Below are 12,423 nucleotides of genomic sequence, written 5' to 3'. Positions count from 1 at the left end.
GGTGGCCAGAAGGGACCATGACTGGGGGAATGCTTGGTGGCTGGAGGGGATGGTGGCCAAGGGGCTGCTCGGTGGCCAGAGGGGACTGTGACTGGGAATACTGGGTGGCTGGAGGGGACGGTGATGATGAGAAGCGTGGAGCCACCTCTCTGCCTTTGCTCGGCTGGGGCAGGGAGGGAGCTCCGCCGGCAGAGAACAAAGGGACCATCTATTACTTTCGGTTGACATTTCTGTGGCTGCGCTGAGGGGAGGGAGCCGTGCTGTGCCGTACCATGCTGGCGTTTGACACCATGTGGCTCTGAGGAAATATGGTGAAACAAGGCTGTGCCACGCTCCCACCCCAGCAGGTCCCCACGGCAGGGACACCCCGCTGCTGCCACAGGTTGGCACAAGGGATGGCCGTGGCTGATACAGCATGGTCCTGCCCCAGGGACTGTTGGCACAACATAGGCAAACACTGCTGGGGCGGCCGTGGCAGGCACCGGGGTCCCCTGCCTGGCTGCAGTCACCGTTACCAGCACTGCCACCGCCACCAGGGCCCAGGGTTGGGACAAGGGCACCCTGGGTGCCTGCTTGTCTCAGCCCGGCCCGTGCCGTCCTCGCGGTGCCAAACGGGGAGCGTTGTCGCTGCGGCACTCGGCACAGCTCTGCCGTCCCTGGGGCGTGGGGGCGGCCCTGCGAGGGCCACCCAGTGCCCCCCTGTCCCCCAGCAGACAGTGGCAGGGGCTCTGCGGATGCTGGGGGCACGGGCGTACCGGAGCCCATGGGTGCCAGGGTCCCCGGTTACCCTGGGTACACTGGGGTGCCAAGGATGCCCAGCCCCTGCTCTTAACCAAGGCTTCCAAGGGTGCCGGGGCCCTGGGCATGCTGGAGGTGCCAGGGATGCCAGGGGTCCCCTGGATGCCGGGGAGATGAGGGAGATACCGATACCTGCACCTATACCTGCACCTACCCCTATACCTATGTGTATATACACCGGGGGTGCTGGGAGCCCAGGTACCCAGGCCCCAGGGATGCTGGAGGTCCCGGGGGGCCTTGGAGGGTTCTGGGGGCTCCGGGAGCTGCCGGGGGTCCCGGGGGTGCCTGTGACTCTGGGGGCTCCGGGAGCTGCCGGGGGTCCCTGTGACTCTGGGGGCTCCGGGAGCTGCCGGGGGTCCCGGGGGTCCCTGTGACTCTGGGGGCTCCGGGAGCTGCCGGGGGTGGGGGGGTGGGTGGGTGGGTGGGGGCGGGGAGCCCCGCCCCCTGTCGGGCCCCAGGTGCGCAGGGGGCGGAGCCTTCGGGGCAGCCGTGCCCCACCCCTCCTCCCCTGTCCCCTACGGCCAATGGGAAGGCGGCGGGAGGGCAAGGCTCCGCCCCCCGCGCTTTTAAAGCCGCCCCCCTCGGCCGGCGCCGCCAGAGAGGGGAGCGTCCGCCCGGCCGCCGGTTGCCGCCGCCATGGACTGACCGCCCCGGCCCGGCCCGCCCCGGTGAGTCCCGCGTCCTCGGGCGCCGCTGCTCCGGCCCTCTCCTCGCCACGGGGCCGGGGGCTCGCGGGGCGGCGAGCCGCGGGCGGGAGGGGGCTTTGCTGGGCACCCGGCGCCTCAGGGGGGTGGCGGCGGGGCCGAGGGGGCCCGATGGGCCTCGGCTGGGCCAGGGGGCACCTGAGGCCGGCCACCCTCCCCGGGTGACAGGGTGTCACCCAGGCCTCGGCTGCAGGCAGGGCACCCGGGGCCAGCACCTCGCTCCAGGCCTCGGCTCCCCCCAAGCCTTGGCTGAGCCGGGGAGCACCCGGCCGTCCCCTGCCTGGGCTGGTGGCAAGGCCTCAGCCAGGCTGGGGTGACAGCACTGCGGCGAGCAGGGCGCCAGGTCCCCTGTCCCTGCCTGTGCCTATCCTGCCGTGGGATGTGCCGGGGTCTGGCCCGGAGACCTTGGCCTGCTGCTGCTTCGATCGTGGGGAAGGGGAGAGATGGGGCTGGGGCTAATGTGGAGCCCGGCTCCCTCCAGCCGTGGCCGGGTGGCTGCAACTCACCCTGCCAGCAGAAGGGCTCCAGGACCCACACGGGACGGCACGGTCCTGGACCTATCCCATGCTCACCCTGTCCTGGCAGACGTGGCGGCAGAGCTTGCCCTTTGGGGTCAGGCAGAAGTGGGAGCTGCTGGCAGCGGTGTCCACCACCACCCTTCTCAGCAGAAGGCTCGGCTGGGGTGGGGTTTGGCTGCCCTCGCCCTGCCTGTCCTCGGGGGCCAGCATCCCCGGTTGCTGACCTGCCATGGGGCCACGTGGGGTCCCCGGGCAGTGCCGGTGAGGGTTTCTCCCCCGGCTGGCACAGCGGGACGGGTGCCAGCAGGGCCACCAGCCAGCCTGGCTGCTGGCCGGCAGGGATATCCCACCGCCTCTCCTGCTGCCAGCTCCCTGCGTGCCTCATCGTCTCCCAACATGCGTTGGGGAGGTGCTGGCTCCTGTCACCCTGTCTAGGTGTGACTTTGGGCCACCGTGGGGTAAGTGTCCCTTCCCATGCCTGGCTCCCTCCTGGGATGGCAGCTGCCATGAGAGCCAGCTCATCCCAGCAGAGATGCTCCAGTTCTAAGACCCCTCTTCCCAGCCAAAAAACCCCACTTGTGTCCCCCCTGTACACCCACTCTCGCCACTTGCCCCACACTGGCAGGTCTCATCTTGCTGGGACTGGGGCAGCTGGACTGACCTGACCCAACTGGGGCCGTGCTGCTGCCCACACGGCGCTGGGCAGTGCCGCCGTCAAGGATGACACTAATTACTATTTTTCCCTGCACCACGCCAAGGCCGGGTGGCCTCACCGGGCGGCCCTGACGCAAGTGCTGCCTGCCCGGCTGGCTCTGCCGGTGGGACACGGCAGGAGGAAGCGCTTGGGGACAGCCGCGGCCACCCCAGTCACGCTGTAGGAATCTGCCCGTGCTGCCGGGGCCGCGCGTGGCAGCATCGCCGGCCTCCTCCCAACCTCTGCCGCTGTTCGGGCTCCTCCGGAGGCGGTTTGGCTGCCGGTAAAGCGGCTCTGCTGGTTTTTCTCCTTGCTGGCACCTGAGCCAGGGAGCGTGGCCGGGTCAAAGGGGCAGGAGCGGGATGGAGGGGCCGGCGAGCGCTCCAGGGAATGCAATAACCAGGCCTGCATTCCTCCGGGGCTGCTGCGGAAACTTTAATTAAATAGGGAGGGGAGCTCGGGAGGAGGTGGGAGCTGTGGCGGTGGAGGGTGGGTTGAAGGGGAGGAGGATTAAGGGCTTAATCCTGCATCCCCCCGGCTGCGTCTCGGGAGGGGACATGTGCTGACATGGGCTTGTTTGGGGGGGTTGTAAGGGAGGGGAGCAGCGTCTGCATCCCGCCTGGCGAAGGCACGGTGTCCTTCCCTGCAGTGACAGGGACAGAGCCCAGGGCCCAGCTTCGTGCTGGGCCCCCCGTCCTGCCTGCATTGGTGCCCGCCAGCCACGGAGGCAGCCCACCGGCCTGCCTGCCGGCAACAACAGTGGCTTTGTTTGGCTGCGGGGCCTCACTCACCGGTGCGGGAAGGGATATCCCAACCATGCCGGGTTCCCCGGGGAGAATGGCCGTGTCCCCGAGTGGTGGGGAAGGGCAGGAATGCCCAGGAGGGCTCCTCCGACCCTTCCTGTGCAGGTGTCACCCTGCAGCACAGGGACAGCATTGGCTTCATCCTTAAAACATGGTGGGTGCGAAGCAGGGCGTCCCCTGCTGAGTCCCTAGCCCTGGGCAGGCAGCGGGATGGCCCGGCCTGGGGGGCTGCAGGCAGGGAGTGGGGAGATGGTGCTCCCACCCCAGCAGGCTGGCAGGGAAAGGCTGAGCCGGGACTGGGGGAATCTGAGCCTGGATCCTCCCCGCAGCCGGAAAATATGAATAATTCGGCAAATATCTGCGGTGCAGGCGCGGGGGAGCCCAGCCAAGGCAGCAGCAGGCCGCTGGCAGGGCGGTCCTAACACCTCCAGCAGAAACGGGGCCCCCTCTCCGCCCCTGGGGGCTCCCCCGGGATGTGGGGAGGCTGTTCCCCTGCCCCGCTCCATTTCGGAGGGGTGAGCACCCCGGCGAGTCTGGGCCGGGTTAACCCCTCACTGCCTTGAAGTAGCATCAGGGTGCGAGGGCGGGATGCCGGCGTGTGCCGGCGGAGCAGGGTGATGCCGAGGGAGAGGTGGCGGAGGCGTGCGGGTGGAGCAACTGTGCCAGCCTGCCCGGCGCTCGTGGTGAGGCAGGGATGCATGGCCGTGGCCGGGCCGGCAGAACCTGCCCGGAGCGGGGAGCCTGGCAGGCGGGGAGGAAATGCCAGCGTAATTAAAGGGACGAGAGAGACTTGGAGTCAGCAGCTGGTTGCAGCACGGGACACGTCAGCGAAACCCGACCCTGGCATTGCAAAACCAGCCCTGGCTTCGCCAGCCTCCCGCAGTCCTGGCCGCGCTCCGGCACTGCCCACCCGGGTGGCCTGGCACCGCGGCGGCACCGCGGGCATGCCCCCGGCACCCTGCGCCCAGGGCTTTGCCTGCCAGCCAGCACTCTCGGGCTGCCAGAGCCACCTCGAGGGCTGGCATGGCGGTGAGGGCTGCCGGGTCTGCCCCCAGCCCCCTTAGCCCCAAAAAGCGCTTCACAGGGTCTCCGTGATGCTTTTTGGGCTCTACTCAGTCCTCACGCCGGGCACCGCTGGCCTGGCTGTGATGTGGGGGTGCGGTGGGACCTGGCAGCGGCGAGGGGGCTGGGGGCTGAGCCGGGGGTGCCGGGGAGGGGACTTGGTGACTGTGAGCCCCTGGATGCGGCACAGCTCCTCCCTGGCGTCGGGGGGCTGACGGCACAGGTCACGGCGGGGCAGGGCCGGTTGGGCCAAGTGACTCAGGCGGTTGCGGTGACCCTGCCCAGCGGCGCGGGCGCACCCCACCCTCGGGTGCACCCCACCCTGGGGGGGGGGGACCCACCCTCGGAAGACGCGAGGACAGAGCTGGCCGCCACGTTAACCCTGTGCGGCTGCGGGTGAGCGCCGGTGCCTCTGCGGCATGGGGGGCTCTCTGCAGGCCGGGGCTGCACGGCGGGGGGCACACAGCACGGGTCCAGTCCTTCCCACAGCTTGTCGGTGCAGGATGTGGCGTCCCTGCATCGGACGGGGCCCCCCACGGCGGAGGGGCGGCCGGGGCAGGCGGCACGTGCTGCTGCACGACCCGGCAGCCCCCCGCATGCAGCGGGGGCCCCTCGCGAGAGCCGCAGGGCCCGGGGTTTGCCTGGAGCTAGGAACAGCTTGGAGCAGGGGAGGAGGTGGCGACGGCCAGGGCTGGGGAAGGGTCTGACGGGGCAGGATGCTGGCAGCACTCGCACCTCTAGCAGTCTGGGGGGATTTGCCTCTTCCTTGCCCGAGAACGCCCCTCTGCCACCCCCACGTGCCCCTGAGATGGGTTGGCAGGAAGCCTCGGGTCCCCGGCCCAGCCTGTGCTAATTAGCAGTGTCATTAAAAGGGCCAAAAGATGGGGTTGAGAGAGAAGCCAGCTGCCACATCGGCCGGGCACCGATGGGGGGCTGGGACAGGGGTGGTTACAGCCTCGCTCACCCCTCCATCCCAGTCCCTGTCCCTGAGGGATGAGGATGCAGCCCAGGGTGCTGTGCCAAGTCCCTGGGGTGCCAGCAGGGAGGGGAATAGCAAGGTGACCCATGGCCCCCAGGGGACAGGAGCCGGCTTGGGTGAGTATGAGCCCCAGGACTCTGTGGGGACGCAGCTGGCTCTGAAGGGCACAGGAGGGACCTGTGGGCAGGGGAGCACGCGGCTCCTTCAGCCCTACAGCCTGTGCTCAGGCCACGCCACAGTGGGTGCCACCTCTGGGTGACCCCGTCCCTGAGGGGATTGCTACCGCTGGCGATCTGGGCAGGAGCAGACCCCGCGGGTGCAGCTGCCAGGATGGCGGCACAAGCAAAGGGTTAGGCAGTGCTCAGAGTGCTGGGAAGGTCGGCCGGGCTCCTACCCCCTCCCCTGGCTCCCAGGTCCAGCAGTGCCTCTGCTCTGAATCCCCCGTGTTTGATTTGCACCCTGCCGAGAGCAGCTGGGGAGGTAGGGACCCTTGCCCTGCTGCGTACTGGGGGTCTCGGTGCCCCACCGGAGATGATAGCAAGAGACCAGGTCAAAGCCAGTATGACATGTCTCATGGTAGAGCCTGGGGTGTGCAAAGGTACCATGTTGTTAAATCCTGGGGGTCTGGGGAGGAGGAGGGCATGGAGCTGGGGTGGGCAGCCCACATGCCACTTTGCTCTCACCGGTTCTGTCCCGGGCCGCAGTAGCGCAGAGGCAGGAGCATGGCAGGGACTTTTCTGCTCCCTCCGTGGTCCCTTTGTGGCTGGAGGGTCCCGGGCAGGGCACAGGGAGACAGTTCGCACACCCCAGCAGTGGGGGGGTCTGAGGCACCCCACAGCTCTGCCAGCCCAGGGTCCCCCCAGGTCCTAACCTTGGCTGGGTTTCTCTCTCCCACAGAGCTGACACCATGAACCAGCTGATCCTTTGCACGCTGCTTCTCTTGGCCCCCAGGGACCTGGCTGGGGCATGTCCCACAGGCTGCCAGTGCCAAGACCCCAAGACCATCCTGTGTGCAGCTAGACGGGGCCAGACCGTGCCCCGGGGGCTGCCCCCCAACACCCTCTCCCTCTACGTCTTTGAGAATGGCATCACGATGCTCAGCGAGGACAGCTTTGCGGGCCTGCCTGCCCTCCAGCTCCTGGACCTCTCACAAAACAAGATCACCAGCATCCAGAAAAACATCTTCCAGCCCCTGACAGAACTCGTCAACTTGGACCTGTCCTCCAACCAGCTGCAGGAGATCACCAACGAGACCTTCCATGGGCTGCGGCTGCTGGAGCGTCTCTACCTGCAGAAGAACAGGATCCAGCACATCCACGCTGCTGCCTTCGACACGCTGGAGAACCTGCTGGAGCTGAAGCTGCAGAACAACCAGCTCTGGGCCGTGCCCCCCCTCGACCTGCCCAACCTCCTGCTGCTGGACATCAGCTGGAACAAGATCCCCACCATTGCACCGGGGGCCTTCCACGCGGTCAACATCGAGTCCCTGAAGATTGCAGGGCTGGGCCTGACGAGCTTAAACGAGGAGCTCTTCCAGGCCCAGAACAACCTCCACGAGCTGGACGTCTCTGACAACCTGCTGGAGCGTGTCCCGGCGGTGCTGCGGCGGCTGGGGAGCCTCACTAAGCTCAGCCTGGCCGGCAACGCCCGCATCTCCCAGCTGCCGGCGGAGGACTTCCACAACCTTCACAACCTCCAGGAGCTGGACATCAGCAACCTCAACATCAACACCATCCCTCGGGATTTCTCCAGCTTCTTCCCCAGGCTGCGAGCCATGACGGCCGCCGGCAACCCCTTCAACTGCATCTGCCAGATGAGCTGGCTGGTGCAGTGGGTGAACGCCAGCAGCGTGGTCCTCCGGCGGCCTGAGGAGACACGCTGCCACTTCCCCCCCAAAAACTCCGGCAAGCTCCTCCACCACCTGCAGTACGCCGACTTCGGCTGCCCCACCACCACTACCACCACCACCCCCACCACGCCGCGCACCACCACGCTGCCGCCGCCCGCGCCGCTCCCCACCAGCAGCCGCCCGGTGCCGCAGCCCAGCACTGCCGCTCCCACCCTGCGGGCCCTGGCCCCCCAGGGCAGCTCCACACTGGTGCCCTTCAGCGGCCCCCCGGCCCCCACCAGCCCTCCCCCGCCCATCTGTCCCCCTCGCACGTGTCTGAATGGTGGCACCTGCCACCTGGGTGCCCAGAACCACCTGGAGTGCCTGTGCCCGGTGGGCTTTGCCGGGGTGTACTGCGAGGCGGAGGTGAGGGGGACGACACCGTCCCCGGCCACGCAGGCACCACCACCCAGCCGGCGGATCAGCATCACGCAGGTCAGCAGCACCTCCCTCAAAGTGGACTTGCAGAACTATGTCCAGTCCAAAGCGCAGCTGAAGGGCATCCGCTTGAGCTACCGAAATCTCTCTGGGCCAGACAAGCGGCCAGTGATGCTGCGTTTGCCAGCTTCACTCTCTGAGTATACGGTGCGGGCGCTGAAGCCCAACTGCACCTACCGTGTCTGCATCGGGCCCCTGGGGGAGAAGGTCTCCAAGGAGGAGCACTGCGCCGAGGCGCAGACCTTGCCGGTGAGCCACCAGCAGCACTCTCCCGTCACCCAGAGCAAGGACAGCAACCTCACCCTGATGATCGTCCCAGCACTGGCCGCCGTGCTGCTGCTGGTGGTGGTGGTGACTGCCGGCATGTATTATCGCCGGCACCGCCGGGCGAAGGCGCACGCCGGCACTGGGGTGGACGCGAGCCCGCTGGAGCTGGAAGGGGTGAAAGCCTGCCTGGAAAATGGGGATTTGAGCAGCCATGGCCACAAGGTGCCGGAGGCAGCAATGCTTTCTGGCAGCTCCGAGTGCGAGGTCCCGCTCATGCAGTCGCACTACCCCAGCAACAACAACACCCCAGGGCTCAAACCCTCCTATTTCTGAGCCAGGCGGGAAGGGGCTGCCAGGCGAGGGGAGCCCTGGACAGATGAGGGTTGAGCTCCAGCGGTGGCACCTGGCCGGGTCCCTCCGGGGAGAGGAACAGTGAGGAGCTAACTGAATTAAGGCAGAAAAACCCCAAACCCATAACGTGCAATTTCTGAGAAGTGGCCACGTTTTGGGAGGAGACACTAATTTTACTGCTCAGTGCCTTGATTTCTGTGACTCTACGTAGAACGTGGGTAGCGAAAGAGAGGGGGTTTGGGTTTTTAATTTGGGGTTTGGGTGAGCTTTTTTTAGCTACTGCTAAAAAGAAAGCTGCCGGTGACTCAGCTAAGGGACATCCACGTGCTGGTAACAAGGGTCCTTTAGCGGAGCATGGCCTGTGACTCTCAACTCCCTGGAAGCTGATGTGAGCAATAAGGCCCGGCCGAGGTGCTGGGACCCTCGGGACCCCTGGGCCAAAGGAAGTGTTGAACAGGCAAACCGGGAATTGAAGCTTTAAGAACTCGGAGAGAATATTTATACATGGTTATTTCCCATTTCTTCTGGGAAAACTCTTTTTTTTTTTTTCTAGTACAGGTTTGTGTACACCTCTTTTGTAAGGCAGACCAGAAGGGTGTCTTTTTGTAAAAAAAAAAAAAAAAAAAAAAAAAATTAAAATCACAACAATGAAAATCTCTGTGCAGCCCTGTGCACTTTTGCCCATCTTGCCCTGGCTTGTGGGCAGCGGCACGGGCGGTGTGGTGTGTCCCCTGTGGAGGAGCGGGAAGGTCAGCCGCGTCCTCCCGTTGTTGTTGGCGAGCGTGGGGATGAGTCAGGGTGATGGGGGGGGCAGGGGGGACAGTTTTTCTGACTCTGGGCGGTGGTGCTGGGGAGGCTTCACCCCCACGGCGCTGCCCCCCACCGCGGGCGCTGAGGAGGTGTTCCCGAAACAGAGGCCACGGATTTCGAATCAGCCCCTGCCCTGCACATCATCCAGCCTTACTTCATCTCTCCCCGCCTGCCAGATGGCTCCGGGGCCAGCTGCGGGACAAACAGCCCAGCCCAACCTCCATGACCTCCTAACGTCACCCCCGGCGGCACCGGGACCCCCAAAGCACCCGTGGCAAGTGTCAGCCTGCTCGGTCCCCCCCAAACCGAGGGCTGCAGCTAGAGCCAAGGCTCGGGACCCCCGCAGCGAGCCCCCACCGCCCGGCCCCGGGAACAGCCGGTTTCGTGCGCTGGCCCCGGCGGGGAGGGCTGGGAGCCGGCGCTCGGCAGGTTCCCGCTGCCAAGTGGTTTCTGCTCCAACCCTCTGGTTTTAATCGTTTTCCAATCCTTTATCTTTCAGGCTGGAATTTTCCAGGTTGGGGCCCTGCCCGCCGAGGTATGTTTGATTTGGAGAGAATGAGCAAAAGTGGGCTGAAGCGCCGCGGCTGCCGCCAGCGGAGCCGAGGGTCACCGCCATGCCGTGCGAGCTGCCGGCCGCACTGGGGCCGGCAGCTCTTCAGGAGGCACTGCTCTGCCGCAGGATACGGCCCTGACCCCGCAACTGCCCCGCTCCGGCTCGCCCGAGGCCGACGTCGGGTGAGAGCGGCTCTGGATGCAATTAGGGGTGCGGGGCGGCGGCGGGGGCCGTCTGGTGCGGCCCCCCCGGCTCCCAGGTGGGCTTCCGGCAGGGCTGGCTCCCATTAGGGCCGGCGCAGCGGCAGGAGGGGCCCCTCGTCGGCGCAGGCGGGTCGGTGCGATGGCCACACTCGCCCGCTCAAAGGGCCCATTGTGGTCCTCTCCCCACAGATTTTTCAAATTAACATCCCAAATTCCTCCGAAAATTGCTGCTGTGTAAATATTTTCACTGCGAGCTTTGTATATTTTCCAGCCCCGTGAGGAGGAGAGAAGAAAAGTCCCTGGCGGAGCTGCGGCCTCGCGCCGGGTGCCTCTGGCCGGCCGCCGCCGCAGACCCCCCGAGCCTGGCTGGGCGCAGGGTCGGCCTCTGCATGTCCCCTCACCGGCACCGGGCTGTGAGGGACCGGCAGCAGGGACCTCACAGGGGCTCTTGAGCCCCTTCCCTCCCGGCCCCTCGCTTTCCCTCCTGCTGCTTGGCTCCATGATGCGCCCTTCTCTTAATGACGCTATTTTCTCCACTTGCAATTAGCTGGAGGTTTGCAGGGGACCTCAACATGCCAGCTGGGCGCTGGGGACCCTCACGACCCCTCAGCAGGTCCCATTGCTCCTGGGGGACTTCTAGCAGCTCCAGTGACCGTATCTGCGTCAGAGATGCCACACGGGCTGCCCTGGCACGGCAGGAGCCAAGGGGGGCTCGGCTTTGGCAGGTGCAGCCTGGGAGCCGGGAGCCAAGGTTTTCACGGTGGCTCACCGGAGCTGGGAGGTGTGGGGAAGAGACCAGGCTGCGGCCAGCAGCAGCTGCACAGGGAAGGGGCTGGAGTGCCACAAGGGTTTGGGGGCAACAGGGCTCGGCCTCGGCACGGAGGGGTATGGGAATGCTGTGGCCAGAGCAGGGCTCAGCGCCCTGTGGGGCTTGGACCCCCTCCTGACACCCATGTCTGCACCCAGGCGGCTCCGTGGTTGCTTGGCAGTGCCCAAAATGCACCCTTCCAGCCTCCGAGCCCCTGCGGCTTCCCAAACCCCAGCACAAAAAGTCCCCCTGGCCGCTGCCAGCGGCTCCGTGCGGCACATCGTGCGGCGCTGCTAATTCCTCCGAGCTGAATCAGCGCCGGGGAAGGATTGCAAAACCCCCTGAAATGAACCCAAAAAAATCCCTCTCGCTATGCTATGCAATCCAGCGGGGCCGGTAACCAAGAGCCAGATCCAGAAGCCACTAGCAGTATCGGCGGGGGGGGGGGGGGTGTCGGCAGGGAACCACAACGGGAGGAGCCGCTGGCTTCACCGGGGCAAGTCCTGCTGCCCCCAGCGCTGGCCCAGCCGTGCCCGGTGCGGGCAGCATCCTGCCTGCACCCCAACGGCTGCAAGCCTGCAGGTCTCTGGCCTCCAGAGAAACATCCCTGGCCCCGTGGAAACCAAAGTCTGGTCCCCTGGGTCCCCCAGGTCCTCATGGCCAGAGTAGAGCCCCAGGGGGACAGGCTGCCTCGGTGCGGGGTGCCAGGGGTCCCCATCCCCGCTCCCCTGGGGCGAGGGCAGGCGTGTGCCCGTCCAACGACCCCACGGACTGCCGCAAAGCATCGGTTGCCAGGAAGAGCTTGTGGAGAGGCAGAAATCCCACTGGCTAACTGGAAAGCTGGGGAGGCTGGAGGCGGGGAGCACTGGTCGGCCACGGTGGCGGCAGTGGGCTGAAGCCATGGCCCATCTGGGAGCGATTTCGGCGCTGCCGCTGCTTGCCTTCCCGCCCAAGCAGCCGCGCATGGCACAGGGCTATTTTTACACAGTGTAATTACTGGGGCAGGCGGTGGGGCTGGGTGGCTGCCCTGGCATTAACCCCCCCCCCCCCCCTTAGTGCGGCTGCCCTGGAGCAGCATCTCGCCCCCACGGGGACAGGTCCCACTGGGGTGGCAGCTGATGGGGTGGCCTCTCCCCCCTCCTCGTGTCTGAAATTGGCAGCCAAGTGGGAGTAGCAGGAAAAGCCCCTTCCCCGCTGCTGGCAAGCAGCTGCCAGCCCAGGCTTACATGGCGGGGGGGAACAGGGGGTCTGCAGGGGGACAGGGATGGACCTGTCCTGTTCAGGGCTCTGCCACTGAGACCTGGCTGCTGGGGTGGGTGTTGTCAGAGACCCACAAAACACCCAGGACGACCCAAAAAGGCTAAGTCCTAGGAAAAAGCAATGCACAGGGTGTCAGGGCCAGGCGGGATGGGAGCAGGACCGGCCATCAGGGTCCCACTACAGCTGGTGACCGGCGAGAGGTGGCAGGGTGACGGTGGGGGGGACGTGTTTCGGTGGGGTGATGTGCCTTGGTGCACTCGAGGGCTGGGGCTGGGAGATGCCGGGGC

At 66.3% G+C, this 12,423-nt stretch overlaps 2 protein-coding genes across 3 annotated transcripts in view; one reads left to right on the top strand and one right to left on the bottom strand.

Annotated features, from left to right (window-relative positions):
* The window catches only part of CORO7 (coronin 7), a 39,545-nt gene that overhangs the window by 5,590 nt on the left and 21,532 nt on the right, over positions 1-12,423 (bottom strand). The window lies entirely within an intron of this gene.
* Positions 1,402-9,156, top strand: VASN (vasorin). Its single transcript, XM_075059492.1, has 2 exons — positions 1,402-1,466; positions 6,456-9,156. Exon 2 carries the CDS (start codon positions 6,466-6,468, stop codon positions 8,482-8,484), a length of 2,019 nt encoding a protein of 672 aa, XP_074915593.1. The 5' UTR covers positions 1,402-1,466; positions 6,456-6,465; the 3' UTR covers positions 8,485-9,156.

The sequence above is a fragment of the Buteo buteo genome, chromosome 29 (genome assembly GCF_964188355.1).
Source record: "Buteo buteo chromosome 29, bButBut1.hap1.1, whole genome shotgun sequence".
Taxonomy (NCBI): domain Eukaryota; kingdom Metazoa; phylum Chordata; class Aves; order Accipitriformes; family Accipitridae; genus Buteo; species Buteo buteo.
Note: the sequence above shows the minus strand (reverse complement) of the source record. Positions and strands in the feature narration are given on the sequence as shown.